This window comes from Erythrolamprus reginae, chromosome 11 (assembly GCF_031021105.1).
Source record: "Erythrolamprus reginae isolate rEryReg1 chromosome 11, rEryReg1.hap1, whole genome shotgun sequence".
Lineage (NCBI taxonomy): Eukaryota > Metazoa > Chordata > Lepidosauria > Squamata > Dipsadidae > Erythrolamprus > Erythrolamprus reginae.
The window spans coordinates 4,129,765-4,156,282 of record NC_091960.1 but is presented as its reverse complement, the minus strand read 5'-3'; the positions used below and the strand labels follow the sequence as shown (position 1 = coordinate 4,156,282).

The 26,518-nt window shown below is 46.0% G+C and overlaps 1 protein-coding gene across 2 annotated transcripts; it reads left to right on the top strand.

Annotated features, from left to right (window-relative positions):
- Positions 1-1,058: 1,058 nt before the first annotated feature.
- On the top strand, positions 1,059-16,901 carry TOMM40 (translocase of outer mitochondrial membrane 40). 2 transcript variants are annotated; one of them, XM_070764175.1, is made up of 10 exons: positions 1,059-1,164; positions 4,309-4,521; positions 6,224-6,291; positions 8,122-8,214; positions 9,333-9,434; positions 10,521-10,626; positions 10,811-10,933; positions 12,573-12,649; positions 13,311-13,413; positions 15,145-16,901. In XM_070764175.1, exons 2-10 carry the CDS (start codon positions 4,317-4,319, stop codon positions 15,282-15,284), a joined length of 1,017 nt encoding a protein of 338 aa, XP_070620276.1. In that variant the 5' UTR covers positions 1,059-1,164; positions 4,309-4,316; the 3' UTR covers positions 15,285-16,901. The 2 variants fall into 2 exon arrangements, with proteins under 2 accessions (XP_070620276.1, XP_070620275.1); XM_070764174.1 differs by having other exon boundaries at positions 1,096-1,294.
- Positions 16,902-26,518: the final 9,617 nt, after the last annotated feature.

Sequence of the window (26,518 nt, the reverse complement as noted above, 5' to 3'; positions counted from 1 at the left end):
CAATGTCGTTTGGCGGGGCCCAGGGGAAGAGCCTTCTCTGTGGCGGCCCCGACCCTCTGGAACCAACTCCCTCCGGAGATTAGAATTGCCCCCACCCTCCTTGCCTTTCGCAAACTCCTAAAAACCCACCTCTGCCGTCAGGCATGGGGGAATTGAGATATTCTTTCCTCTTAAGCCTTTACAATTTATGCATAGTATGATTGTTTGTATGTATGTTTGGTTTTAGAATTAAGGGTTTTTTAGCTGTTTTGTATTGGATTTACATGCTGTTTTTATTCTGTTGTTAGCCGCCCCAAGTCTGCGGAGAGGGGCGGCATACAAATCCAATAAATAATAATAATAATAATAATAATAATAATAATAATAATAATAATAATGATGATGATGATGATGATGATGATGATGTTGGAGCCCAATTCCCAAACTGCTCAGCCAGCAGGTTCGTTGTATTTGTAATCTAATGCTTCAGAAATATGGGAGTTGTAGTCCTAGAGAAGACCAGGATGAGGATTAGAAACCATCATTTTCTGGGGTGCACTGAAAATAGGGTGGAAAGACTCGCGTGAAAGTCCCATACTGCACGTGAGGATGCAAATACGAGAGCTGCTGCAATCAAATTAACAGGAGAGTAAATATTCCCTAAAGAAAAGCATATTTAGCCTAGATGCTCTTCCTGAGGAGCCTAGAAACCGTCTAAAACGGTTTCCATGGAAGCCATGGGGTGGGGCGGGAGGGTGATCAACGCTCTTCTCTATGGTTTCCGCGGGCACCTCTAGTCCCAGAAACTTACTGGTTGGCCGCGCTGCACTTCGGGATAGCCACCTGACCTTGCGGCCGCTCTTCACCGCTGACCTTGTTTCTTCAGCCCCGCCCCTTGGTGAGGCGAAGCCCCGAGTGGCGCCCCAAGTTCCCCTCCGTAGATAAAGCGACCAATGAAAACGCAAGCCAGCGCGACCAATCGTCCGGGAGGAACCAGATTTATTCCACAATCTGCCCAATCGAGACAGCTTGGGCGGCGCGTGACGTCCCGGCAGCCAGCCAATAGGGATCCTCTCTGAGAGGAAGGAAGCGGCGGGACCTCGGCGGAGGCCTAAACTCCATGAGGGCTGCATGGTCCCGGGGAAGGGGGCGCGGCTGAACGGAGAGCCGACCAATAGTATAGAGGTCAGCCTGGGCGAGGGCGGGCCCGAAAACCTCTCGGACCAATGGCAGCGGCGGAGGGGCGGGGCCCGAGACCAAGCGTGTTCGGGTGTCTCCCGGCTCCAGCCCTCGTTGCCGCTGCTCCCGCCGCCGCGTGAGTGGGGGAACCCGGCGAGGAGGGTCCGAGCGGGAGGGCAGGGCGCGGCCTGGACGGGGAAGGGAGGCCCGGCCTCGGAGGAGCGGGGGAGGCCGGGCAGGGGCGGAGGAGCCCGCAGGGACCGCGGGGAAACGAAGCCAAAATGGGCCCCGGCAGCGGGGCGGGAGCAGGAATCCCCTCCGGACAGGCGGGAAGGCCAGCAGCCGGAATCCCCTGCCCGGCCTCGGTCCTTGGCGCCCTTCCCTCGCCCGGGCGGAGGTTCCTCTTCCCCGCCGTCCTTTGCGGAAGCCCTTGGCGGGAACTTGGACTTTTTGGAATGAATAGGAAAGGATGCTTCTCTTGCCCTGGGGGTCTGGTTGGAGCCACGGGGGGGCAGGAGGGGCAGGAGCGGTGGAGGTGCATGCATGCACAGGCACCATCGGGATAGAGCTGGGAGGGACCCTGGGGGGTCTTCTAGTCCAACCCCCTGCTCAAGCAGGAGGCGTTAGACCCTCTCAATAAATTAGAATAGAGCTGGAAGGGACCTGGGAGGTCTTCTAGTCAACCCCCTGCTCAAGCAGGAGACCCTAGTTCAGGGGTAGACCAAGTTGGGTCTTCTATGACTTGTGGACTTCAACTCCCAGAATTCCTGAGCCCATCATGCTTGCTCAGGGATTCTGGGAGTTGAAGTCCACACGAATCCCAGTGACAGAAGAGGTCCTACAGAGATTCCTGTTCGTTCATTCATCTTTGTTTCCAGGTAAGGGTGTGTGGGAGGGTGTGTGGAGAGTGATATCAGTTAAATCAAAGTGATTGGACTCTGTGAAAAGCCTGCAAACAACTGACTGTCGGCAGAGCTGTAATTAAGGGCTAAAAGCACACTGGGAGCCTATTCATGAGTTCCAGAATAACATTAGAGGTCTTCTAGTCGAGACCCTGCATCATTCCAGACACATGTTTGTCTAATCTCTAAAAACTTCCCGTATTGGAGCACCCATAGCTTTTGCTGTCAAGTTGTTCCACTGATTATTTATCCTCATGATCAGTGTAATTTCTCCCTTAATTACATATATTTATTTTATTTATTTATTGGATTTGTATGCCGCCCCTCTCCGTAGACTTCTCTGTTGATTAGTTTCTGTTGTTGCTTCTCTGTTTGATTAGTTTCTATCCCTTGTTTGTTCTCCTGGCCTTCTGGTGCTTTGGGAAAACATGATACCATTGGGGTAATAGGAAAGATGAGAAGGATAAAAATAATACTACAGCTATATAACATGGATAAACATGCAAAAGACAGGACAGTGTGGAAATTAAGTGTTCAGCAGAGTGATGGCACGAGGGGTGTGTGTGTGAGCTGTCTCTGTGCCTAAATGTTTTGGCATGCAATGCCCTACAGTGGCATCCCAACAGGAGTTGTTGAAACACTATGTGCCTAGGACAGTGATGGCGAATCTATGGCGTGGGTGCCACAGGTGGCATACGGAGCCATATCCCAGTGACCAGTAAGGTCCCACAGAGTGGGCCTTCTCCGGGTCCCGTCAACTAAACAATGTTGTTTGGCGGGACCCAGGGGAAGAGCCTTCTCTGTGGCGGCCCCGGCCCTTTGGAATCAACTCCCCCCCCCCAGAGATTAGAATTGCCCCCACCCTCCTTGCCTTTCGTAAGCTTCTTAAAACCCACCTCTGCCGTCAGGCATGGGGGAACTGAGATATTCTTTCCCCCTAGGCCTTTACAATTTATGCATGGTATGTTTGTATGTATGTTTGGTTTTATAATAAGGTTTTTTTTAGTTGTTTAGTATTGGATTGTTACATGCTGTTTTTTATCACTGTTGTTAGCCGCCCCGAGTCTACGGAGAGGGGCGGCATACAAATCTAATAAATTGTTGTTGTTGGGGGCAAATATGCTGACTTTGTAAACCGCTTAGAGAGGGCTGTAAAAGCACTATGAAGCGGTATATAAGCATAACGCTATTGCTATTGAAGTAGAAAAGCAACCTAGAACAGGGGTGTAACTGGCAGTCCGTGATCTAGAACTAAGGAGAAATAACCTCACAATTAAAAAAAAATGTTGGTTAGATAACTACAGAAGTTGTGGGTGCTCCATCACTGGAGATTTTTCAAGGAAAAACCGGGCATCCATTTGTCTGGAATGTGGTATCTCCTGCTTGAGTAGAGGGATGGATTAGGACGGGGTTGGCAACCTTAAACACTCAAAAGAGCCATTCGGATCCGTTTCCTACAGAAAAGAAAACCCCGGGAGTCACAAAACCCTATTTATTTATTTATTTATTCATTCATTCATTCATTCATTCATTTATTGGATTTGTATGCCGCCCCTTTCCATAGACTTTTGACATCTAAAATGAAGATAACACTGCCTATATTATTTTTTTACCTTTACGTTATGAATTAAAAAATGAGAGTGTGTTGCATTTATGAAATCAATCACCTGCTACAGAGAAAACACATTTTTATTTCTGCTTGAAACAAAAACATTTTGAACTGCGGGGAAAAAAATGGGTCAAAAAGTTCAAAAATTTCAATTCCCCCATGCCTGACGACAGAGGTGGGTTTTAAGGAGCTTGCGAAAGGCAAGGAGGGTGGGGGCAACTCTGATATCTGGGGGAGCTGGTTCCAAAGGGTCGGGGCCGCCACAGAGAAGGCTCTTTTCCTGGGTCCTGCCAAATGACATTGTTTAGTCGACGGGACCCGGAGAAGGCCAACTCTGTGGGACCTAACCGGTCGCTGGGATTCGTGCGGCAGAAGGCGGTCCCGGAGATATTCTGCTCTGTTGTTTGTTGATCTGATGGTGCACCATCAAGGTTCGGCCATTAATGACCTGTATCGTTTTGAATTGTTTTGGATACTTTTCATAGGGTTTTGGTGTCGCATGTATGTTTCATTCTTTCGTTGTGAGCCGCCCGGAGTCCCTTGGCAGTTGAGCGGCATACAAATCAATCAATCAATCAATCAATATAATTTGACACCCCCTACCATGTAATAATCAGCAGCTCTTTCCCTACTCTCTAGTTTACACCATGGGCAACGTCCTGGCTGCCAGCTCTCCGGCCCCCCCTCCTACAGTGTCAGGGCCAGGCTCGGGCTTAGTATCGGTACCACCGGGTTTCACCATGCCTCCCGTCACCGGATTGGTCCCTGCCTTGCAAGACCGCAGCGCAGAGGAAAAATGTGACGATCTCCCTAACCCTGGCACGTTTGAGGAATGTCATCGGAAATGCAAAGGTAAATCCCATTGGTGTGTCGGGCAGCGCGACCGGGGCATTGACCACAACCTTCGGTTCCTTTATCCAGGTGCATGGGTTTCTGTGAGCCGTGTTGGCGCAGGGGTTAGAGCGCAGGACTGCCGGCTACGTTTGCTGCCTGAAATTTAGCAGTTCATGTCTCGCCAGGCTCAAGGTTGACTCAGCCTTCCATCCTTCCGAGGTGGGTCAAGTGAGGACCTGGATTGTTGGGGGCAAGAGGCTGATTCTGTAAACCGCTTAGAGAGGGCTGTAAAAAGCGCTATGAAGTGGTATATAAGTCTAAGTATATTTTATATGTATATTTTGTATGTATATTTTATTTTATGTACGCTGAGAGCATATGCACCAAGACAAATTCCTTGTGTGTCCGATCACACTTGGCCAATAAAATTCTATTCTATTTTAAGTGCTCTTCCTTCATTCCATCCATCCATCCATCCAACTCCTTCCTTCCTTCTTTCCCTCCATCCATCCATTCATCCAACTAACCCCTTCTTTCTTTCCTTCCTTCCTTCCTTCCTTCCTTCCTTCCTTCCTTCCTTCCTTCCTTCCTTTTTTCTGACTGAAGGTTGACTCAGCCTTCCATCCTTCCGAGGTGGGTCAAATGAGGACCCAGATTGTTGGGGGCAAGAGGCTGATTCTGTAAGCCATTTAGAGAGGGCTGTAAAAAGCGCTATGAAGTGGTATATAAGTCTAAGTGCTCTTCCTTCATTCCTTCCATCCATCCATCCAACTCCTTCCTTCCTTCTTTCCCTCCATCCATTCATCCATTTATCCAGCCAACCCCTTCCTTCCTTTCTTCTTTCCTTCCTTCCTTCCTCTCTCCTCCCTCCTCTTCTTTCATTTTTTCTCTTTTCTTCCTTCCTATTTTTTCTTCTTTCCTTCCTTTTTTTTACTTCCTTCCTATTTTTCCTTTCCTCCTTCTTCCTAACTCAAGGTTGACTCAGCCTTCCCTCTTTCCGAAATGGGTCAAATGAGGACCCAGATTGTTGGGGGCGAGTGGCTGACTCTGTAAACCACTTCGAGAGGGTTGGAAATTACCTCTTTTCCCCCCCCCCAAAAGAGGCTGAAAATTTGGGTACATCTTATACTCCAAATGTAGCTTTTACTAAGCTTTTTTTTTAGCCCTAACGAGGTGCTAATGCGATCTTCCCTGCAACAATGAGTAACAATTCCCAGTAACAATGAAAGAACCTGCAAGGTAAGAGCTGGAAAAATCATTAGCACCTAGTTAGGGCTGGGGGAAAAAACTTTGAAAAAAACTACATTCAGGGTATAAGATGAATTTTCAGCCTCTTTTAGGGAGGAAAAGGGTGCATCTTATACAGTAGTACCTCTAGATACGAGCTGCTCCACATGCGAGTATTCCAAGTTACGAGCCACGAGGGGAGAGAAATTTCTGTTCCAGATCCGAGCTCAAATTCAGGATACGAGCCGAGCGTCCACTAGGTGGCGCAAGAATCCTTGCTTCTGGTTATCTCGGAGGGGAAAAACAAAGTCTAAAGCCATTTGTTCCAGATACGAGTTGTTCGACATACAAGCTCCCTTCTGGAACGAATTAAACTCGTATCTAGAGGTACTACTGTACTCCGAAAAACACGGTAATATCTGATTTTTGCAGAAGAAAATTGCTCAGCTGGAGCAAAACAGCCACTGACCGCCGTTCCTTCTTCCCTTTGCAGAATTGTTTCCTATCCAAATGGAGGGGGTGAAGTTAACGGTAAACAAAGGTCTTAGCAACTACTTTCAGGTAAGAGAGTGACCGTGTGACAAATCAATGATAAAGTGAGGGACCTTGTAGCCCTCCAGATGTTCAGTTCCGCCCTCCCCAGTTGCTTGGCAGATGTTGCAAGATCTGGAGAGGCTTGACTCCCAGGGCCTGGAGGAAGAATTAAACTCTTCCCTTATTTGCATCCAGCTTTTGATTCCCTTAAAATTGTCTGCCCGCGATCAACAATCCCTTGTGAACTCAGCAAAAAAAAAAAGCAGCATTCTTAATTACAGTGATGCCTCGTTTTTCGCGGGGGATGCGTTCCAAGACCACCCATGAGAAACGAATTTCCATTAAGTAGAGGAAAGATATTTTTTAATGTATTTAACGAGTATTTGGACTTTTAAAACCCACCCTTTGTATTAAACAGTCATTCAAAGTGTTGGTTATGACCTGTAAAGCCCTTCATGGCACCGGACCAGATTATCTCAGGGACCGCCTTCTGCTGCACGAATCCCAGCGACCAGTGAGGTCCCACAGAGTGGGTCTTCTCCGGGTCCCGTCAACTAAACAATGTCGCTTGGCGGAACCCAGGGGAAGAGCCTTCTCTGTGGCGGCCCGGGCCCTCTGGAACCAACTCCCCCCAGAGATTAGAATTGCCCCCACCCACCTTGCCTTTCGTAAGCTCCTTAAAGCCCACCTCTGCCGCCAGGCATGGGGGAATTGAGATCCTCTTTCCCCCCAGGCCTTTACAATTCTATGCGTGGTATGTATGTATGTTTGGTTTTTATATTAATGGGTTTTTTAATCGTTTTTAGTATTGGATTATTATTGTACACTGTTTTATTGTTGCTGTTAGCCGCTCCGAGTCTCCGGAGAGGGGCGGCATACAAATCCAATAAATAAACAAACAAACAAATAAATAAACAATGAATGAATGAATGAATAAATAAATAAATAAATAAATAAATAAATAAATAATGTTTCTTAGCTGGAACTACATGTGATATCCTACCAGTTTCTTTAATAGAGTACAGTAGTACTGTAGAAGAATTTTATGAATGTTTAATAGATTTAAAATTTTAAATGAAGGCTGAATGATCAAGAAGAATCTGACTTTTACATTGTTTGGGATAAACTTTATATATGGATAGATAAGAATAAGTTGAAAACAAGGTAAAGAAAACGGTATGAATATAATTAAATGTTATTGACATTTTTTGCTGTTGTTAGTGTTGTTGGTTTCTTTTTTTTTAACCAATTTAATTTTATCTTTATTAGAATATATAAACAAAGTTCTTCTTTTCAATTAGAATATTAGTCTGATTTAAAGACTTAAGACTTTATCCTTTTTTCTGTATTAAAAATTGACTTCAAGAAAAGAGGGGTAATTGTAACCCCGAATATGTGTTTAAATGTTTGTAAGTCTGTATGTCTTTTTTATCCAAAATCAATAAAGTTTATTAAAAAAAAAAAAATTTAAATGGATTTAAGCCCCCTTTGAAAACCTGTGAAATAGCGAATCTGCAAAGGATGAACCGTGAAGTAGCGAGGGATTACTGTATTGTCAAAACTGTCCTGAGTTCCTTCTTTAAAAAAAGTAACAAAGGAATTGGTGAACGCCGATGTAGGCATCGCTACATCTTCTGCGCTCACACAGTCGCGATCAAATCGTATTATTTTCCCCCTAGTGTGTTTGTCCAGGGTCTCCTACATCGTTCCATGCTTTAATATATGAGCACCCTTCGTTTCAAGGGCCTTGCTGTGTGATCACCTGGTGGTGCCTCTTCCTCGCCTTGGCTAACCTGGTGGATGTTTACTAAGACACCTGCTTCTAGATGTCCTTTTCTGACCCGTTTCTTTCTCCAGGTCAATCATACGGTGGCGCTTAGCACAGTCGGGGACTCTAATTATCACTTCGGGGCGACGTACGTCGGGACAAAGCAACTAAGCCCCACAGAGGTAGGTTTGCCGCGAGAGCTATTGTGGGTTTACCTAGGTTTGCCCACATCTCTCCAACACTCCTTGGCTTGCATGGGCTGCCGATCAGTTTCCGGTCGCAATTCAAAGTGTTGGTAATGAGTTTTAAAGCCCTACATGGCATCGGACCAGAATATCTCAGGAACCGCCTTCTGCCACATGAATCCCAGCGACCAGTTAGGTCCCACAGAGTCGGCCTTCTCCAGGTCCCGTCGACGAAACAATGTCGTCTGGCAGGACCCAGGGAAAGAGTCTTCTCTGTGGCGGCCCCAGCCCTCTGGAATCAACTCCCTCCGGAGATTAGAACCGCCCCCACCCTCCTTGCCTTTCATAAGTTACTCAAAACCCACCGACGTCGCCAGGCACGGGGTAACTGAGTTGTCCCTAGGCTATGCTAAGGCTATGGTAGAGTTTTGTATGGTCTGTTTGAGTGTATGGTTTTTAAAATAATGTGTTTTAATGTGTTTTAATATATTGGATTTGTGACATGGTATTTTTGTTGTGAGCCGTTCCAAGTCCTTGGAGAGGGGCGGCATACAAATCTTAATAATAATAATAATAATAATAATAATAATAATAGCCTTCTGCTGCACAAATCCCAACGACCGGTTAGGTCCCACAGAGTGGGTCTTCTCTAGGTCCCATCAACTAAACAATGCCGCTTGGCAGGACCCAGGGGAAGAGCCTTCTCTGTGGCGGCCCCGGCCCTCTGGAACCAACTCCCCCCAGAGATTAGAATTGCCCCCACCCTCCTTGCCTTTCGTAAGCTCCTTAAAACCCACCTCTGCCGCCAGGCATGGGGGAATTGAGATGCTCTTTCCCCCTGGGCCTTTACAATTTCATGTGTGGTATGTCTGTATGTATGTTTGGTTTTTTTATATTAATGGTTTTTTTAATCATTTTTAGTATTTATTGGATTATTATTGTACATTGTTTTATTACTGTTGTTAGCCGCCCCGAGTCTTCGGAGAGGAGCGGCATACAAATCCAATAAATAAATAAAATAAATAATAATAATGCCAAAGTGCGACTTGAGGACTAGAAGATTGACAAGGTCTCTTCTAATTCCGTTAATGAAATATACCACTTCTTTCTCTCAGGCCTTCCCAGTGCTGGTGGGCGACATGGACAACGGCGGCAGCCTTAATGCACAGATTATCCACCAGCTAACAAATAAAATTCGTTCAAAGGTGGCTTTTCAGGTACGTGTCCTTCGGGCCGACACCGATGATTATTTCTTCCAGATGTGCTGACTTAACAGGGAATCCGTCCCTTCTAAGCCACAGGGAGTCTTCGCCAGGATTGTGTATTGCGTTGTGTTGTACACAAATGCCACCTTCTATTTCCAAAACACCTGCACCCCTACATTCATAATTGTGTCTTAATTGTTTATTGCAAGATGTCTAATTGGCACCCACTGCTGGTCAATTTTTGAGTATCTCTCAAACAAGCATATTTAATATTTATCGGACATTTGTGTGCTTTTATTATACGGTTGGATTTTTTTAAAAAAAACTCTAAATGTTTGCCACTTCAAATATTTCCCTGAATGGAAAGCTAGCTATAAATCCTACTAAATTTATTCATTTTGCAAGATTGAGCTAAATGTGTCAGGGTTTTTTTATTTCTGTAGTTTTGCAAATTCTGAATGCAGTGGTACCTCATGACACGAACCCCTCGTGATACGAACCCGGGGTTCGGAAATTTTTTGCCTCTTCTTACGAACTTTTTTCGGCTTACGAACCCACCGCAGATCGCAAAATGGCACTCCGCTGGGTACCGCCGTCCGGCTGTCACCTTTTAAAACAGCCGGGGAGCTTCTCAGCGTTCTCCTGAACCCGAACTTTTCGGGTTTGGGGTTCGGAGGCCGCCGAGAAGCGCCGCTGCTCAGCTGTCGCCTTCTGAAACAGCCGGGGGGCTTCTCGGCGTTCTCCCGAACGTTGAACCCGGAAGTTCGGGTTCAGGTTCCGAAGGCCACCGAGAAGCGCCCGGCTGTTTCAGAAGGTTAGCGCCGGGCAGCGGAGCGCCGTTTTTGCGATCGGCGGCGGCGTTTTCGGCCGATCTGGAGGCTAGAAAGAAGGTGGGGAATCCCAATAGGGAATTCCATGGGCGGAGCTTTGACGTCACAAAGACGTCCGACCGGATAAAGGATAAAGGCGGCCTAGAAATATGAATGAATGAATGAGTGAGTGAGTGAGTGAGTGAGTGAGTGAGTGAGTGAGTGAGTGAGTGAGTGAGTGAGTGAGTGAATATCCGAATGCAGACCAGTCTTTGCTTCCCCCCTCCAGACGCAGCAAGCCAAATTTGTGAACTGGCAAGTGGACAGTGAATACCGAGGTACAGATTTCACCGCTGCCGTCACGCTAGGGAACCCTGATATTTTAGTAGGCTCAGGTGAGCAACTTCCATCCTCCGGTTCTTTTTCCAGCTTGGCCTGGCCTTGGATTGAGTCCCCGGCCTTTCCTGGCAGGGCTGCCCAGCGGGGATCTTTCCCAGGGGACCAAGAAAGCCCCCCCCCCTCTCTCTCCCCAGGAATGGTGCTAAACAGCCCCCCTCCCTCCCCACCTGCGTTCCACAGGTATCCTAGTGGCACATTACCTGCAAAGTATCACGCCGTGCCTGGCACTGGGCGGAGAACTGGTGTACCACCGGCGAGCGGGGGAAGAGGGCACCGTCATGTCTTTAGCTGGAAAATACACAGGTACCAATGTCAATTTTACCGTGTTTGCATGAACCCAGCCATTTGTGGACATTAGGAGGGTTCAGTTCAGCTTGGGTACATTTGTGGTTTAGTGCAGTGATGGCAAACCTATGGCACGGGTGCCACAGGTGACACATGGAGCCATATTTATTTATTGATTGATTGATTTGATTTGATTTGAATGCCACCCCTTTCCGTAGACTAGGGGCGGCTCACAACATAATAAAACAATTCATAACAAATCTAATAATTTACATTTTAAAATTTAAAGTAGTTAAGAAAACCCCATTTTTAAGCAGACATACCTACAAACATACCATACATAAATTATATAGGCCCGGGGGAGATATCTCAATTCCCCCATGCCTGACGACAAAGGTGGGTTTTGAGGAGTTTACGAAAGGCAAGGAGGGTAGGGGCAGTTCTAATCTCTGGGGGGGGGGGGGGAGCTGGTTCCAGAGAGTCGGGGCCGTCACAGAGAAGGCTCTTCCCCTAGGTCCCGCCAACCGACATTGCTTAGTTGATGGGACCCGGAGAAGGCCAACTCTGTGGGACCTAATCGGTCGCTGGGATTCGTGCAGCAGAAGGCGGTCTTGGAGATATTCTGGTCCGATGCCATGAAGGGCTTTATAGGTCATAACCAACACTTTGAATTGTGACCGGAAATTGATTGGCAACCAATGCAGACTGCGGAGTGTTGGTGTGACAGGGCATTTTTGGGGAAGCCCATCTCTCGCAGCTGCATTCTGCACTATCTGAAGTTTCCGAACACTTTTCAAAGGGAGCCCCATATCTGCTGGCACCCAAGATGTTGCCCCAACTCAGCTCCAATGTGCATGTTTGTGCCAGCCAGCTGATTTTTGGCTCACAGAGGCTCTGGGAGGGTAATTTTAGCTTCCAGAGAGCCTGCAGGGGGATGGGGAGAGCGTTTTTACCCTCCACAAGCTCCAGGGAAGCCTTTGGAGCCTGGGGAGGGTGAAACCCTAGCCTACTGGGCCCACCAGTCCGTTTCCGGCCTCCAGAGGACCTCCAGGGGATGGGGAAGCTGTTTTTGCCTTCCCTGGGCGTTCAATTATGGGTGTGGGCACTCACGCATGCGCGATAGCTCTCACCCACTCGAGGAAAAAAAGGTTCGCCATCATTGTCTTAGGGCTTGGAAAACATTTTTTGCCGAGAGTAACAATGAAAGAGCTTGCAAACTGGTAAGAGCTGGGAACATAGTTAGCACCTGGTTAAGGCTGGAAAGAAACTGATTCGGGGCAAGTTGGAGCAATGAAAAAACCCTGCAAAAACTTAGGACTTGGAAAACATTCTTTGCAGAGAGAAACAATGAAAGAGCTTGCAAGCTGGTGAGAGCTGGGAACATCGTTAGCAGCTAGTTAGGGCTGGGAAAAAAGCTACATTCACAGTATAAGACGCACCCTAATTAACAGCCTTTTTTAGGGAGGAAAAAGGGGTGTGTTATACTCCGAAAAATACGGTAAATAAGATCACAAGACCCGTCGTGTAACGGAAACATTTTCCAGTCCCTCTCGTCATAAATCGAGGATTATCTATGGTGGTGATGCCACTCAGTCTGGGGCAGAATTCTTCCCCGGGGGATCAAAGCAGAACTTCTCCCCTTTTCCTCCCTCCACAGCGCCAAACTGGGTCGCGACGCTGACGATAGGACAGGCGGGAGCCCACGCCACGTACTACCACAAAGCCAGCGAGCAGGTGAGTGGGTTTGGGGAGACGACGCCTGGAACAGGAGGGAAGTGAACCCAAGAACAAGGGGCCCCAATCTGAGGTCAGTTGGGGGGGAAAGATCAGAAGCAACAGGTGAGAAAATATTATTTGACAGAAAGAGCAGTAGATGCTTGGAACAAACTCCCAGCAGATGTGGTTGGTCAATCCACAGGAACTGAATTGAAACACGCCTGGGATAAACATAGATCCATCCTAAGATAAAATACACGAAATAGTATAAGGACAGACTAGATAAGACCCTGAGGTCCCAGGAGAAGGGGCAGCTGCTTACGGGTGGCCCTACCGAGTTCCGTTTTCACTGGCAGAGGGTTGCAAGAGGCCGTCCCGGTCGAAAACAGCTTGCAAGGGCCATGGGCAGCTCCCCCGAGTTCCATTTTTGCTCGCAGGGCTAGATCTAAGCACCCCGCGGGCTGGATTCGGCTCTCGGCCTTGAGTTTGACCCCCCCTACCCTATAGCATCATAGCACCCTACCCTTCCTCCATGGCTCCAATAACTTGTAATTAAGATTCACCCGGCCTGTGGCCTGAAGGGGGGATGCGGAGGGTCTATTTTTGGGGGGTCGGGTGTGCTTTACGGGGAGAGCCAGGGACCTGCCTCTCATGTCTTCTCTGTGGTCCGGCTTTCCAGTTGCAGGTGGGGGTAGAATTCGAAGCCAGCACTCGCATGCAAGACACCAGCGCAACCTTTGGCTACCAGCTGGATTTACCCAAAGCCAACCTCCTCTTCAGAGGTACGGAATTCTTGGGATTGATTTATACGGGAAATAATTTTTATTTTTTTATTTTTTCTCTCTCCAGTCACATTACAGGAAAAATCATAACAACAACATCCACTCGCTTTACAATAAATCAATTTCTGGAAGTTATGGTGTGAGCAGTGTGGTCGGGCGGTAGGAAAAGCAAGTAGGATGCTTGGCTGCATAGCTAGAGGTATAACAAGCAGGAAGAGGGAGATTGTGATCCCCTTATATAGAGCGCTGGTGAGACCCCATTTGGAATACTGTGTCCGGTTCTGGAGACCTCACCTACAAAAAGACATTGACAAAATTGAAGGGGTCCAAAGACGGGCTACAAGAATGGTGGAAGGTCTTAAGCATAAAACGTATCAGGAAAGACTTCATGGACTCAATCTGTAGAGTCTGCAGGACAGAAGGAAAAGGGGGGACATGATCGAAACATTTAAATATGTTAAAGGGTTAAATAAGGTCCAGGAGGGAAGTGTTTTTAATAGGAAAGTGAACATAAGTCGCTGGGATTCGTGCGGCAGAAGGCAGTCTCGTAGATACCCTGGTCCGGTGCCATGAAGGGCTTTATAGGTGATGACCAACACTTTGAATTGTGACTGGAAACTGATCGGCAACCAATGCAGACTGAGGAGTGTTGGTGTTACATGGGCATACCTTGGAAAGCCCATGATTGCTCTCGCAGCTGCATTCTGCACAATCTGAAGTTTCCAAACACTTTTCAAAGGTAGCCCCATGCAGAGAGCGTTACAGTAGCCGAGCCTCGAGGTGATGAGGGCATGAGTGACTGTGAGCAGTGAGTCCCGGTCCAGATAGGGCCGCAACTGGGCAAACGCCCCCCTCGCCACAGCTGAAAGATGGTTCTCTAATGTGAGCTGTGGGTCGAGGAGGACGCCCAACATATCCGATTAATAAAATAAATGAAATAATAAATCTCTCAGTCTATCAATTTATCTCTTTCTGTTTGTCCACCTCTGTCTGTGTCCTATCTCTCTGACTATTCATTTATGCATTCATTATCTATCTATCTATCTATCTATCTATCTATCTATCTATCTATCTATCTATCTATCTACTTTTCTTTCTTTCTATCTATCTATATCTCTATCTACCTACCTACTTTTCTTTCTATCTCTCTCACTCTATCTATCTATCTATCTATCTACCTACCTACTTTTCTTTCTATCTATCTTTCTATCTATCTATCTATCTATCTATCTATCTATCTACCTACCTACCTACTTTTCTTTCTATCTATCTATCTATCTATCTATCTATACCTACTTTTCTTTCTATCTATCTATATCTATCTATCTATCTACCTACTTTTCTTTCTATCTATCTATCTATCTATCTATCTATCTACCTACCTTCTTTTCTTTCTTTCTATCTATCTATCTTCCTATCTATCTATCTATCTACCTACCTACTTTTCTTTCTATCTATCTCTATCTATCTACCTACCTACCTACTTTTCTTTCTTTCTATCTGTCTATCTATCTATCTATCTATCTATCTATCTATCTATCTACCCACTTTTCTTTCTTTCTATCTCTCTATCTACCTACTTTTCTTTCTATCTATCTATCTATCTATCTATCTATCTATCTATCTATCTATCTATCTTCCTATCTATCTATCTAATCTATCTATCTATCTATCTATCTATCTATTTTTCTGTCTTAGAGATTTTTGACCCCGATTCCTCTCCGTCTTCAGGCTCCGTCGACAGCAACTGGATCGTGGGCGCGGCCTTGGAAAAGAAGCTCATCCCGTTACCCCTCACGCTAGCCATGGGCGCCTTCCTGAATCACCGCAAGAACAAATTCCAGTGTGGCTTTGGCCTGACCATTGGTTAGACTGCCCTGCTCCTTCCTTCCTCCCTCCTCCTCTTCCTCCTCCTCTTCACCACCTTCAGTGCAGTTCGTGGGCCCCGTTTTCCTCCCGCCCGCATCCTTGTCTGGCCAGAGAGGGGGGTCACCTGGTGGTGGAGAGCAGGAAGGGTCCCTTCCACTCACAAGAAGAGGCCGGCGGTTCTCAGAGAACCTGGACGTCAAAATACATTTCACAAATCCGTGCGACAATGCTTGGCTGCCTCCTGCCACCAGGGGGTGCTCTAGCATCGGGAATGGGGAAAGGCGTCCTTCTCCAGGGATGGCGGTGGCAGATGTCTGAGGCCGAGGGGCGCTTAGCCCCTCCCACCCCCACCCATTTCCCCCCCTCCATCCTGGAAGGCGGGAGAGAGCCGACTTTGAGGGTTTTTCCAAAGAGGAAAAATTCGTTTTCATCATTTTGACCGTTCCCCCACTCCACAGAGCCTTCCCTCGGTTTTTGGTTTATTGGGGGTATTTTTTAGGGGGGGGGGCATTGTTTCTCACTTCACTGATGGGTTTGCCAAAAGGGGAAAAAAAACGAAGGGCAATTGTGTTATTGTCGGGCCCTGTTTTGTGGGCCCCCCATTTGCACCTTCCGTCCCTTTTGGGTTTGCTGAAAAGGCAAACGGCAATTGCAGGGGGGGTTTCAGGCCTGTTTTGGGGACCCTTCCCTCCCTCCCCCTTCAAAATCCTCCTTTCCTCTCCTTTCTGTTGGGTTTGCCAAAAGGTCAACGCAATTGTGATATCTTTCAGGCCTGATTCCTTCCTTCCTTCTTCAAAATCCTCCCTCCTTCCTGTTGTGTTTGTCAAAAGCTAAATGGCAACCGTGTTTGGGGGACTCATCCTTCCTTTCCCTTCCTTCCTTCCTTCTTTCTCTCCCTCTTCAAAATCCTCCCTCCCCCCTTTCTGTTGGGTTTGCCAAAAGGTAAACATCAATTGTGATTTTGTCAAGCCTGTTTTGGGGACCCTTCCTTCCTTCCTTCCTTCCTTCCTTCCTTCCTTCCTTTCCCTTCCTTCCTTCCTCCTTGCCTTCCTTCCTTTCTTCCCTGCCTACTTACCTCCCTCCCTCCTTTCCTCCATTCCCTTCTTTCTGTTGGGTTTGCCAAAAGGTAAACATCCATTACGATTTTATCAAGCCCTTCTTTTGGGGGCTTCCTCCCCCATCTCCCTCCCAGCCGCCTCGGCCCTCAAATTTTGCAGGAGCTGCTGTTGTCTCCCTGCATTTGCTGGACGTACGAAAACAGTCTTTTCTCCAACCTCCCCCTCAATACGGACACCCCCCCTTGGGCCGAAGCCTCTCTCCTGTGCATGAAAAAAAACCTTTAAGGGACCATCGGAGCCAGAAAGAGCCGCCTTGCCTGCTGTCACACCCAGGTCCTACTTGGAGTTTGTGTGGGGAGGGTGGGGAATGTCTGCAACTGCCCTCCCCTCCCACCACCAGAGACTGCGTGTAAATCATGTTTATAAGTTATGGGGAGGGGAGGGCAAAAAAAGAAAGAGAGGATCTTTTACAAGTGGAAAACAAAGCAACCTCAAAAAAGAGGAGTAGCTGCCCTCCTCTAAGTTCAGAATATATGGTTTGAATAAAACTCATCTACAACACTTCCCGTCCGGTCCTTCCCTCTTTTTCAGGGGACCTCGGTGGCAAATGGGCGGGTGGGGGGCTGTCGAGAAGGTCAGTGGAGATCCTGCCATCATCTAGGTCAGTGTTTCTCCCAACCTTGGCCACTTGAAGATATTTGGACTTCAACTCCCAGAATTCTGAAACGGGTTGAATGTGGACAACTGGGTGGGCATTACGACGAGAATCTTGACGTCAAATGATATATAAACACTTTGAATTGTGTTCGGAGACTAATTTAGCTTTACTAGATAAATGGTCAAAGCAATGGAAACTGCAGTTTAATGTTTCCAAATGTAAAATAATGCACTTGGGGCAAAGGAATCCTCCATCTGAGTATTGTATCGGCAGTTCTGTGTTAGCAAAAACTTCAGAAGAGAAGGATTTAGGGGTCGTGATTTCTGACAGTCTCAAAATGGGTGAGCAGTGTGGTCGGGCGGTAGGGAAAGCAAGTAGGATGCTTGGCTGCATAGCTAGAGGTATAACAAGCAGGAAGAGGGAGATTGTGATCCCCTTATATAGAGTGCTGGTGAGACCACATTTGGAATACTGTGTCCAGTTCTGGAGACCTCACCTACAAAAAGATATTGACAAAATTGAAGGGGTCCAAAGACGGGCTACAAGAATGGTGGAAGGTCTTAAGCATAAAACGTATCAGGAAAGACTTCATGAACTCAATCTGTAGAGTCTGGAGGACAGAAGGGAAAGGGGGGACATGATCGAAACATTTAAATATGTCAAAAGTTTAAATAAGGTTCAGGAGGGAAGTGTTTTTAATAGGAAAGTGAACACAAGAACAAGGGGGCATAATCTCAGGTCAGTTTGGGGAAAGATCAGAAGCAACGTGAGAAAATATTATTTCACTGAAAAAGTAGTAGATCCTTGGAACAAACTTCCAGCAGACGTGGTTGGTCAATCCACAGTCACTGAATATTAAACATGCCTGGGATAAACATAGATCCATCCTAAGATAAAATACAGGAAATAGTATAAGGGCAGACTAGATGGACCAGGAGGTCTTTTTCTGCCGTCAATCTTCTATGTTTCTAAGGGAAGCTGTCTTTGAAGGGCCAATTTTCAAGCAGGTCATCAATTTATATTCCGGAGCTGATAACCGATCTCTTATTTCATTATCCTTGAATGGGCTGGTGAAATAATATACTGTAGTAATACCACCCTCCAAGTCACTTTCCAAATGTTTAGAGACTTGATCAAAGTACAGTGTGAAACCTCAAATGGAAACCATCCAAGCGATAAGCTAAATAAATAAAGTCATCGTGGTCCCAGAGATGAACGGGGCAAACCCCCGGTTTAATTGTGTGTCAGGGATTGTACAATGCCTAGGTACACATCGAAGCCTGCAAGATTTGGATGGCTTCAGCCCTTGAGGCTGCAACACCACAAATATGTATTTTGTTTATTCGTTTTGTCAAGTACATATTGGTGGTATACAAAGATACGATATTTAAGTATATTATATCTTTGTACACCACCAATACGTAGTTGACAAAACAAATAATTAAAATACAGTGGTACCTCTACTTGCGAACTTAATTCATTCCGTGACCAAGTTCTTAAGTAGAAAAGTTTGTAAGAAGAAGCAATTTTTCCCATAGGAATCAATGTAAAAGCAAATCATGCGTGCGATTGGGGAAACCACAAGGAGGGTGGAGGCCCTGTTTCCTCCCAGGAGATTCCTAGAGAGGCCCCATGGAAGCTTCTCCCCTCCTTTTCCGGCCCTGTTTCCTCCCAGGAGATTCCTAGAGAGGCCCCACAGAGGCTTCTCCCTGCCTTTTCCGGCCCTGGAGATTGCTAGAGAGGCGCCACGGAGGCTTCTCCCCGCCTTTTCCGGCCCTGTTTCCTCCCAGGAGATTCCTAGAGAGGCCCCACGGAGGCTTCTCCCTGCCTTTTCCGGTTACAGTTTCAGAGGCTCGGGTTTGTAAGTGGAAAATGGTTCTTGAGTAGTGACAAAAAAATCCTGAACCCCCCGGTTCTTATCTAGTAAATTTCGTAAGAAGAGGCGTTCTTAGGTAGAGGTACCACTGTACATGTTTGTGGTGTTGCAGGCTCGAGAGCTGAAGCAATCGCGATATAATATTTATATACATAATAATAATAATAATAATTTATTAGATTTGTATGCCGCCTCTCCGGAGACTCAGAGCGGCTCGATACTACATGATACTAGTAAATGAGAAATATTAGGACATGGGACGTAAGGCACACTGGTGCACTTATGCACGCCCCTCTTATTGAATGAAGGCAAGTCAATCTGGTTGACTTACACCAGTGTTTCCCAAACCTTGGCAATTTGAAGATATCTGGACTTCAACTCCCAGAATTCCCCAGCCAGCATTTGCTGGCTGGGGGATTCTGGGAGTTGAAGTCCAAATATCTTCAAGTCGCCAAGGTTGGGAAACACTGACTTACACATCAAGCATCCAGAAAATAGACTCCATCCTATTAGTAACCAATGGGTTGGAGTGATGATGATGACGATGTTCGTCCATCATGTTCGGAGAGGACCTTGACATCCAATGGGATGTGAGCTGTACGCGATGTGCCCACAGGTGGCCGATAAGGCCTGTACGGGCATGAAATGTTCTGCCACATGTTGGGCAGACATGTCTAGGCACCATTATCGCAGTATTTGCAGCCCTGGCTTTGCGGAGTGCTCGCTTCTCTTCTGCTATGAATGTTCTTCTGGCCTCAGATGTCCGACAGCCTTGGTGGCTCAACATGCGCCATGTGGGTCGATCTTGCGCCAGAGTTTCCCAGGAGGTGGTGTCGATATCGAGGGACTTGAAGGAGACTTTCGATGTGTCTTGGTATCGCTTCCTTTGTCCACCACGTGATGGCTTTCCTTTAGACAGCTGACCATAGAGGAGCTGTTTAGGGATGCGATGGTCTGGCATCCTAGCAACACGGCCTGCCCAGCCTCTGCAAACCATTTCCCCTTCTAGCACGGATAATGTTACCTAGTTTGGTAACGAAAGGTCTGCGGGAACCCAACAAAGCTTGGAGAGCACCAGGAATGCCACAATTGTCCCCTCTTCCTCCTCCTCCTCTTTGTTGTGGTTAGCTCCTGCCCCAAGGACTGTGGATGTGGGGGAGACATCCACATGCTGCAGGCCTGTTTTGCCCCCGTTGGAATCTGCTGATGAAGGCTCCTCTGACCAAGAAGGCATGAGTGACAGGGAGGAGGAGAGTGGGGCAGACAGCTCAGAAGGAGATCAATTCTCTAGCTCCTCCTTGGATTCGGAACAAGAGTTAATGATACAGCCACGCAGGCGGAGAGCGATGCCTAGGCAGCAACAACTGAGAGATTATTATTAAAGAAAATGAGGCCACCTGTGGTTGGGTGGGGCTGTGGTCATTAGTGAGGCTGCTATAAAGAGCAGCCTGTGGGTTTGGCCATTGTGGAAGATTATCTGATTGTTGTGTTTCGTGACTGCTTTACTGACTTTGACCTTTTGTGTGCTGATGTTTCCCTGCTTTGAAACTAAACCAGAGCAAAGTGTGTTTCACTTTGTGAAAGAAGAAGGACTGTGAATTGCCTCACAGCTGCAAGCTAAGTATCACAGAACTGATAAGGGACTTGTATAAATTACCAGTTTGTTTGGAGAGAAGTGCTCTTGGCTATACCAAAAGAGGACATGGTTTAAGTGAATTTTCATTATAAAGAACATTGTTTTGAATTTTCAAACGTGTCTGTGTCTGAAATTTGTACCTGTGAATTTTCGGGAGGAGGCTACTAAGAACAATATTGAGGGACTTGAAGGAGACTTTCGATGTGTCTTGGTATCGCTTCCTTTGTCCACCACGTGATCGCTTTCCTTTAGACAGCTGACCATAGAGGAGCTGTTTAGGGATGCGATGGTCTGGCATCCTAGCAACATGGCCTGCCCAGTCTCTGCAAACCATTTCCCCTTCTAGCACTGATCATGTTATCTAGTTTTGTAATGAAAGGTCTGCGGGAACCCAACAAAGCTCAGAGAGCACCAAGGACCCCACAATTGTCTCCTCCTCTCCTTCCTCTCCTCGTCCTCCTCCTCCATTCCACAAACCCTTTTAGGACTGATGATGATGCCGAGTTGAGTAATGAAAGGTCTCCAAGGAAACCCCCAAGGTCAGAGAACACCAAGGTCAACCCTGAGCTGCAAAGATTCTCTTCCACCAGCACCATAAGATGGTCGGACTTCGTGCGGTGGTTAAAAAATTGAAACAGAACTCTTTCGATATAGACGGCTTCGTATGGCTGTTTTTTCCGAGAATCAATGACGGTATGTGTGTTTATACATCTCGGGTTACGAAACCACGATTTGGCAAGGAAGAGGTAATGAAACTGGTTTTTTAAAAAAACAACCCCAAAAAACCCTTCGTTGTCTCTCCACTCCTGGAGACCAGGTTAATAAATTATAGCTCCAGATGGTCACCTTGTCCTACCTTCCATAAATGGGTCCTTCATTCCCGGGCAAGCTGTTGTAACTCTCTCATTCTTCGCAAGAAGCTGGGCTGATACCACCATGAAGTCTATTGCCATTTTCCTTATCTTGGCCTTCCTTACAGGTGAGTCTTCTCAGGTGGCCTTAACTCACAGGTAAGTCTTCTCAGGTGGCCTTAACTCACAGGTAAGTCTTCTCAGGTGGCCTTAACTCACAGGTAAGTCTTCCCATCCTTACCTGCAATCTCCGGGACCGCCTTCTGCCGCACGAATCCCAGCGACCGATAAGGTCCCACAGAGTTGGCCTCTGGGACCCGTCGACTAAACAATGTCGTCTGGCGAGTGCCAGGGAAGAGCCTTCTCTGTGGCGGCCCCAACTCTCTGGAACCAGCTCCCCCCGGAGATTAGAACTGCCCCCACCCTCCTTGCCTTCCGTAAACTCCTCAAAACTCACCTCTGCCATCAGGCATGGGGGAATTGAGGCATTCCCCTCCCTTCTCCCGGGCCTATACAATTTATGTATGGTATGTCTGTGTGTATGTCTGGTTTAATAATGGGGTTTTTAAAATTTTAAAATTTATTGGATTTGTTGTGAATTATTTTATTATGTTGTGAGCCGCCCCGAGTCTACGGAGAGGGGCGGCATACAAATGTAATAAGTAAGTAAGTACGTACGTAAGTAAGTAAGTAAGTAAGTAAGTAAACCAGGTTAGTTTATGGTGGACCGCGATCAGAAGGAGATGCTCAACCAGACAGCGATAGAAGAACTTTCATACAGGTATGGCGACCCAAAACTTTCCCAATGCTACAGAACCCTTTCCCAACTTCAGAAGAGAAGGATTTAGGGGTCGTGATTTCCGACAGTCTCAAAATGGGTGAACAAGTGCGGTCAGGCGGTAGGGAAAGCAAGTAGAATGCTTGGCTGCGTAGCTAGAGGTATCACAAGCAGGAAGAGGGAGATTGTGATCCCGCTGTGTAGAGCGCTGGTGAGACCCCATTTGGAATAATGCTGTGTCCAGTTCTGGAGACCTCACCTACAAAAAGATATGGATAAAATTGAACGGGTCCAAAGAGGGCTACAAGAATGGTGGAAGGTCTTAAAACGTATCAGGAAAGACTTCATGAACTCAATCTGTATAGTCTGGAGGATAGAAGGAAAAGGGGGGACATGATCGAAACATTTAAATAGGTTAAAGGGTTAAATGAAATCCAGGAGGGAAGTGTTTTTAATGGGAAAGTGAACACAAGAACAAGAGGGGCATAATCAGGTTAGTTGGGGGAAAGAACAGAAGCCAAGTGAGAAAATATTATTTCACTGAAAGTAGTAGATGCTTGGAACAAACTTCCAGCAGACGTGGTTGGTAAATACACAGTAGCTGAATTGAAACATGCCTGGGATAAACATAGATCCATCCTAAGATAAAATACAGAAAATAGTATAAGGGCAGACTAGATGGACCAGGGGTTCTTTTTCTCCCTCAATCTTCTCTGTTTCTTAAATCTTACAGAAACCCCAATTCTGTTCAGAACCCGATAGAGAACTTTTTTTTTTTTTGCCAGGCTCTGGGTCCAAGAAAGCTCTGCACCTGTTGTATTTCAGCCTGCCACTCCGATATACCAAATATTGAGCTAGGCTCACCCAGGGTGCTAATTGATCATTTTATTTATTCCGTCAACTGGGCTTAGCTATCTTAGTCCATAAAGAAATGGATTCACTGACTGTTGCTCCATAAAGTATATGAATTTAAGGAGCAAATTGTGAGACTCCATAAAGTAAAATATATTTGGCTAATTTGGTCAAAGGGGGGGGGGGGGGGTGAATAGCTACATTTGCTTGCAAGAAATCCATAAAGGAAGGGGGGAAAACTGATTATTTTTATTTCATTTTTTGGGTGGTTGGGCTCAAGCACTGCTCCAATATCTCAGGGATTGCCACAAAGAAGAAGGTGTCAACCTATTCTCCAAAGTGCTTGAGGGTAAAACAAGAAGCAATGGGTGGAAACTAAACAAGGAGAGAAGCAACTTAGAACTAAGGAGAAATTTCCTGACAGTTAGAACAATTAACCAGTGGAACAGCTTGCCACCAGAAGTTGTGAATGCCCCAACACTGGACGTTTTTAAGCAGATGTTGTATAACCATCTGTCTGAAGTAGTGTAGGGGTTTCCTGCCTAAGCAGGGGGTTGGACTAGAAGACCTTCAAGGTCCCTTCCAACTCTGTTGTTATTATTATTATTATTATTTATTATTAGTTGGATGTTTTCTCAGTTGTTCATAAAACATATGAATAAACTTCCACTTGGAACAAACTTCCAGCAGATGTGGTAGATAAATCCACAGTCACTGAATTGAAACATGCCTGGGATAAACATATATCCATCCTAAGATAAAATACAGGAAATAGTATAAGGGCAGAGTAGATAGACCATGAGGTCTTTTTCAGCCGTCAGTCTTCTATCTTTCTGTTTCCAAACATGTCAGTTCTATTCTAAAAAGACAGTTAATCTTCAATTTATAGCCACCCTTGGAATGAGCAAGGCAAATGTTAACGGAGCCCCACCTGATTTAATTACCTTTTTATTGGCCATGTTTGTTAAGCAAGTCACTGCACTTGGTCGCTAAGCGAATCTGACCTCCCCCAATGACGTTGCTTGTCGGAATCATTGGCAATGCATTCTGGTTGCCAAATGCCTGAATTTTGATCCCTCGATGCCAAGATAGTCATAAGTGTGAGGACTGGTCATAAGATACTTTTTCCCCCCTTAGTGCTTTTGTAACCTTGAACTAAACGAACAGTTGTAAGTTAAGGATAATCTATTGTATGAAACGCTTGACAGCTTCTACAAGTAACTCCACTTCCTATCATTTTTAGTGGGAGGGGAGGTTTTCTTGTCCTCGACTTATGACGGGTGGGCTGGGTGGATGCATGGATGGATGATAGATGGATGAATAATAATAATGATGATAATAATGATGATGATGATGATGATAATAATAACAACAAAACAACTATTATTATTATTATTATTATTATTATTATTATTATTATTATTATAATTATTATTTATTAGATTTGTATGCTGCCCCTCTCCAGAGACTCGGAGCATCTCACAACAATAACAGCAATGAAAGAAATTCAATATATTTAAAAGACATCTAAAATCCCATTATTAAAACCATGCAACACAATCATACCATACATAAGTACATAATGCACTGGTGTGCCTTTCATCCCCTGTCCAATTGTCTTTCCTTTCTTTCACCTATCTTATATATTCTCTTCCTTTCATATATCCTCTCCTCTAAGTTCTCTTTTACCCTTATTTATATTACCACATGTCTATTTTTCTTCCTATGTATTTGTGTATTGGACAAATGAATAAATAAACAAACATACAAACAAATAAACAAACAAACAAACAATATAAGCCATGGGGTATCTCAATTACCCCATGCCTGACAAAATAGGTGGGTCTTCAATAGCTTATAAAAGGCAAGGAGGGTGGGGGCGGTTCTGATCTCGGGGGGGGGAGTTGATTCCAGAGGGCCGGGGCCGCCACAGAGAAGGCTCTTCCCCTGGATCCTGCCAGGCAACATTGTTTAGTCGACAGGACCCGGAGAAGGCCAACTCTGTGGGACCTAATCGGTCGCTGGGATTCGTGCGGAAGAAGGTGGTCCCGAAGGTATTCTGGTCCGATGCCATGTAGGGCTTTATAGGTCATTACCAACACTTTGAATTGTTACCAACACTTTGAATTGTGACCGGAAATGCAGTTGGATAGATCAATAGCCAAAAATTAGGGGGTTAAAAAAAAAAGGCACCACACACGGACCAACAAAGATAGCACCAAAAAACTAGGAATCTGTAAGAACCCACCTCTGAGCCATATGCGGCTCCAGAGCCACAAGTGGCTGGTGTATGGTCTCCTGTCTGTGCGTGGAGCAGGACTAGATCCAGGGGTCTTCAACTTTGCCAACTTTAAGACTTGTGGACTTCAACTGCCAGAATTCTGGGGGTTGATGTCCACAAGTCTTAAAGTTGCCAAAGTTGGGAACCCCTGCGACTAGATCAGTGATTTTCAACCTTTTTTGAGCCGCGGCACATTTTTTACATTTACGAAACCCTGGGGCACATTGAGCGGGGCGGGGGGGGGGGCTAAAAAAAGTTTGGGAAAAAATTATCTCTCTCTCTTCCTCCCTTTCGCTCTATTTCACTCTTTCTCTCCCTTCCTTCCTCTTTCTTTCTCTCTCCCCATCCCTTTCTTTCTCTTCCTTCCTCTTTTTTGCTCTCTTTCTCCCTCCCTCCCTCCCTCTATGTCTTTCTCTCTCTCTCCTTCCCTCCCTCTCTTTCTCTCTCTCTTGCTTTCTTTCTCTCTCTCTTGCTTTCTTTCTCTCTCTTTCTCTCTTGCTTTCTTTCTCTTGTTCTCTTTCTCTCTCTCTTGTTCTCTTTCTCTCTCGCTCGCTCTTTCTCTCTTTTGCTTTCTTTCTCTCTCTTTCTCTCTCTCTTGCTTTCTTTCTCTTGTTCTCTTTCTCTCTCTCTTGTTCTCTTTCTCTCTCGCTCGCTCTTTCTCTCTTTTGCTTTCTTTCTCTCTCTTTCTCTCTCTGAGCTTTGCGGCACACCTGACCATGTCTCACGGCACACTAGTGTGCCGCGGCACACCGGTTGAAAAACACTGGACTAGATGACCTACTTTTAATTTTATTTTTATTTATTTATTTATTTTGTCCAACACACAAGGAGGGTTTTAGTGGGTATATATCTATATAGACATAATAAAATACATGATGAAGGTTATGGAGGAGATACTCATAGTAAAATATATCTAAGAAAGAATAGAAAAGAAGATATAGGAATAGAATATATCAAAGAATGAAAGAATAGAAGAAGAAATATAGGAATAGAAGAAAGGTATATGACCTACAGTACATGGTTTCTTCCCACTCTTTTTGGGGGGGCGTCCCCTCATCCTTGCTATTTCCTTCCCTTCCCAGGTTTTCAAGCTACTGCCCCCAATGAGGAGCCTCCTCCACCGATCACGGAGCCGAACCAAACCGTTCTGGAACAGTTGAAAGAGCAGTTGGGCAAAATTTCCAGCCAAGTTACCGGAAGCATCAACGATGGTTTGGAAACGATAAAGTGAGTTGAAGCAAAGATT

Bases quoted from the DNA above. Each gene is read 5' to 3' on its own strand.
- TOMM40 (XM_070764174.1), top strand. From the start codon at position 1,111: ATGGTCCCGGGGAAGGGGGCGCGGCTGAACGGAGAGCCGACCAATAGT. The intron at 6,292-8,121 runs GTAAGAGAGTGA...TTCTTTCTCCAG, and splicing joins GTCTTAGCAACTACTTTCAG to GTCAATCATACGGTGGCGCT. The intron at 10,934-12,572 runs GTACCAATGTCA...CTCCCTCCACAG, and splicing joins TTTAGCTGGAAAATACACAG to CGCCAAACTGGGTCGCGACG.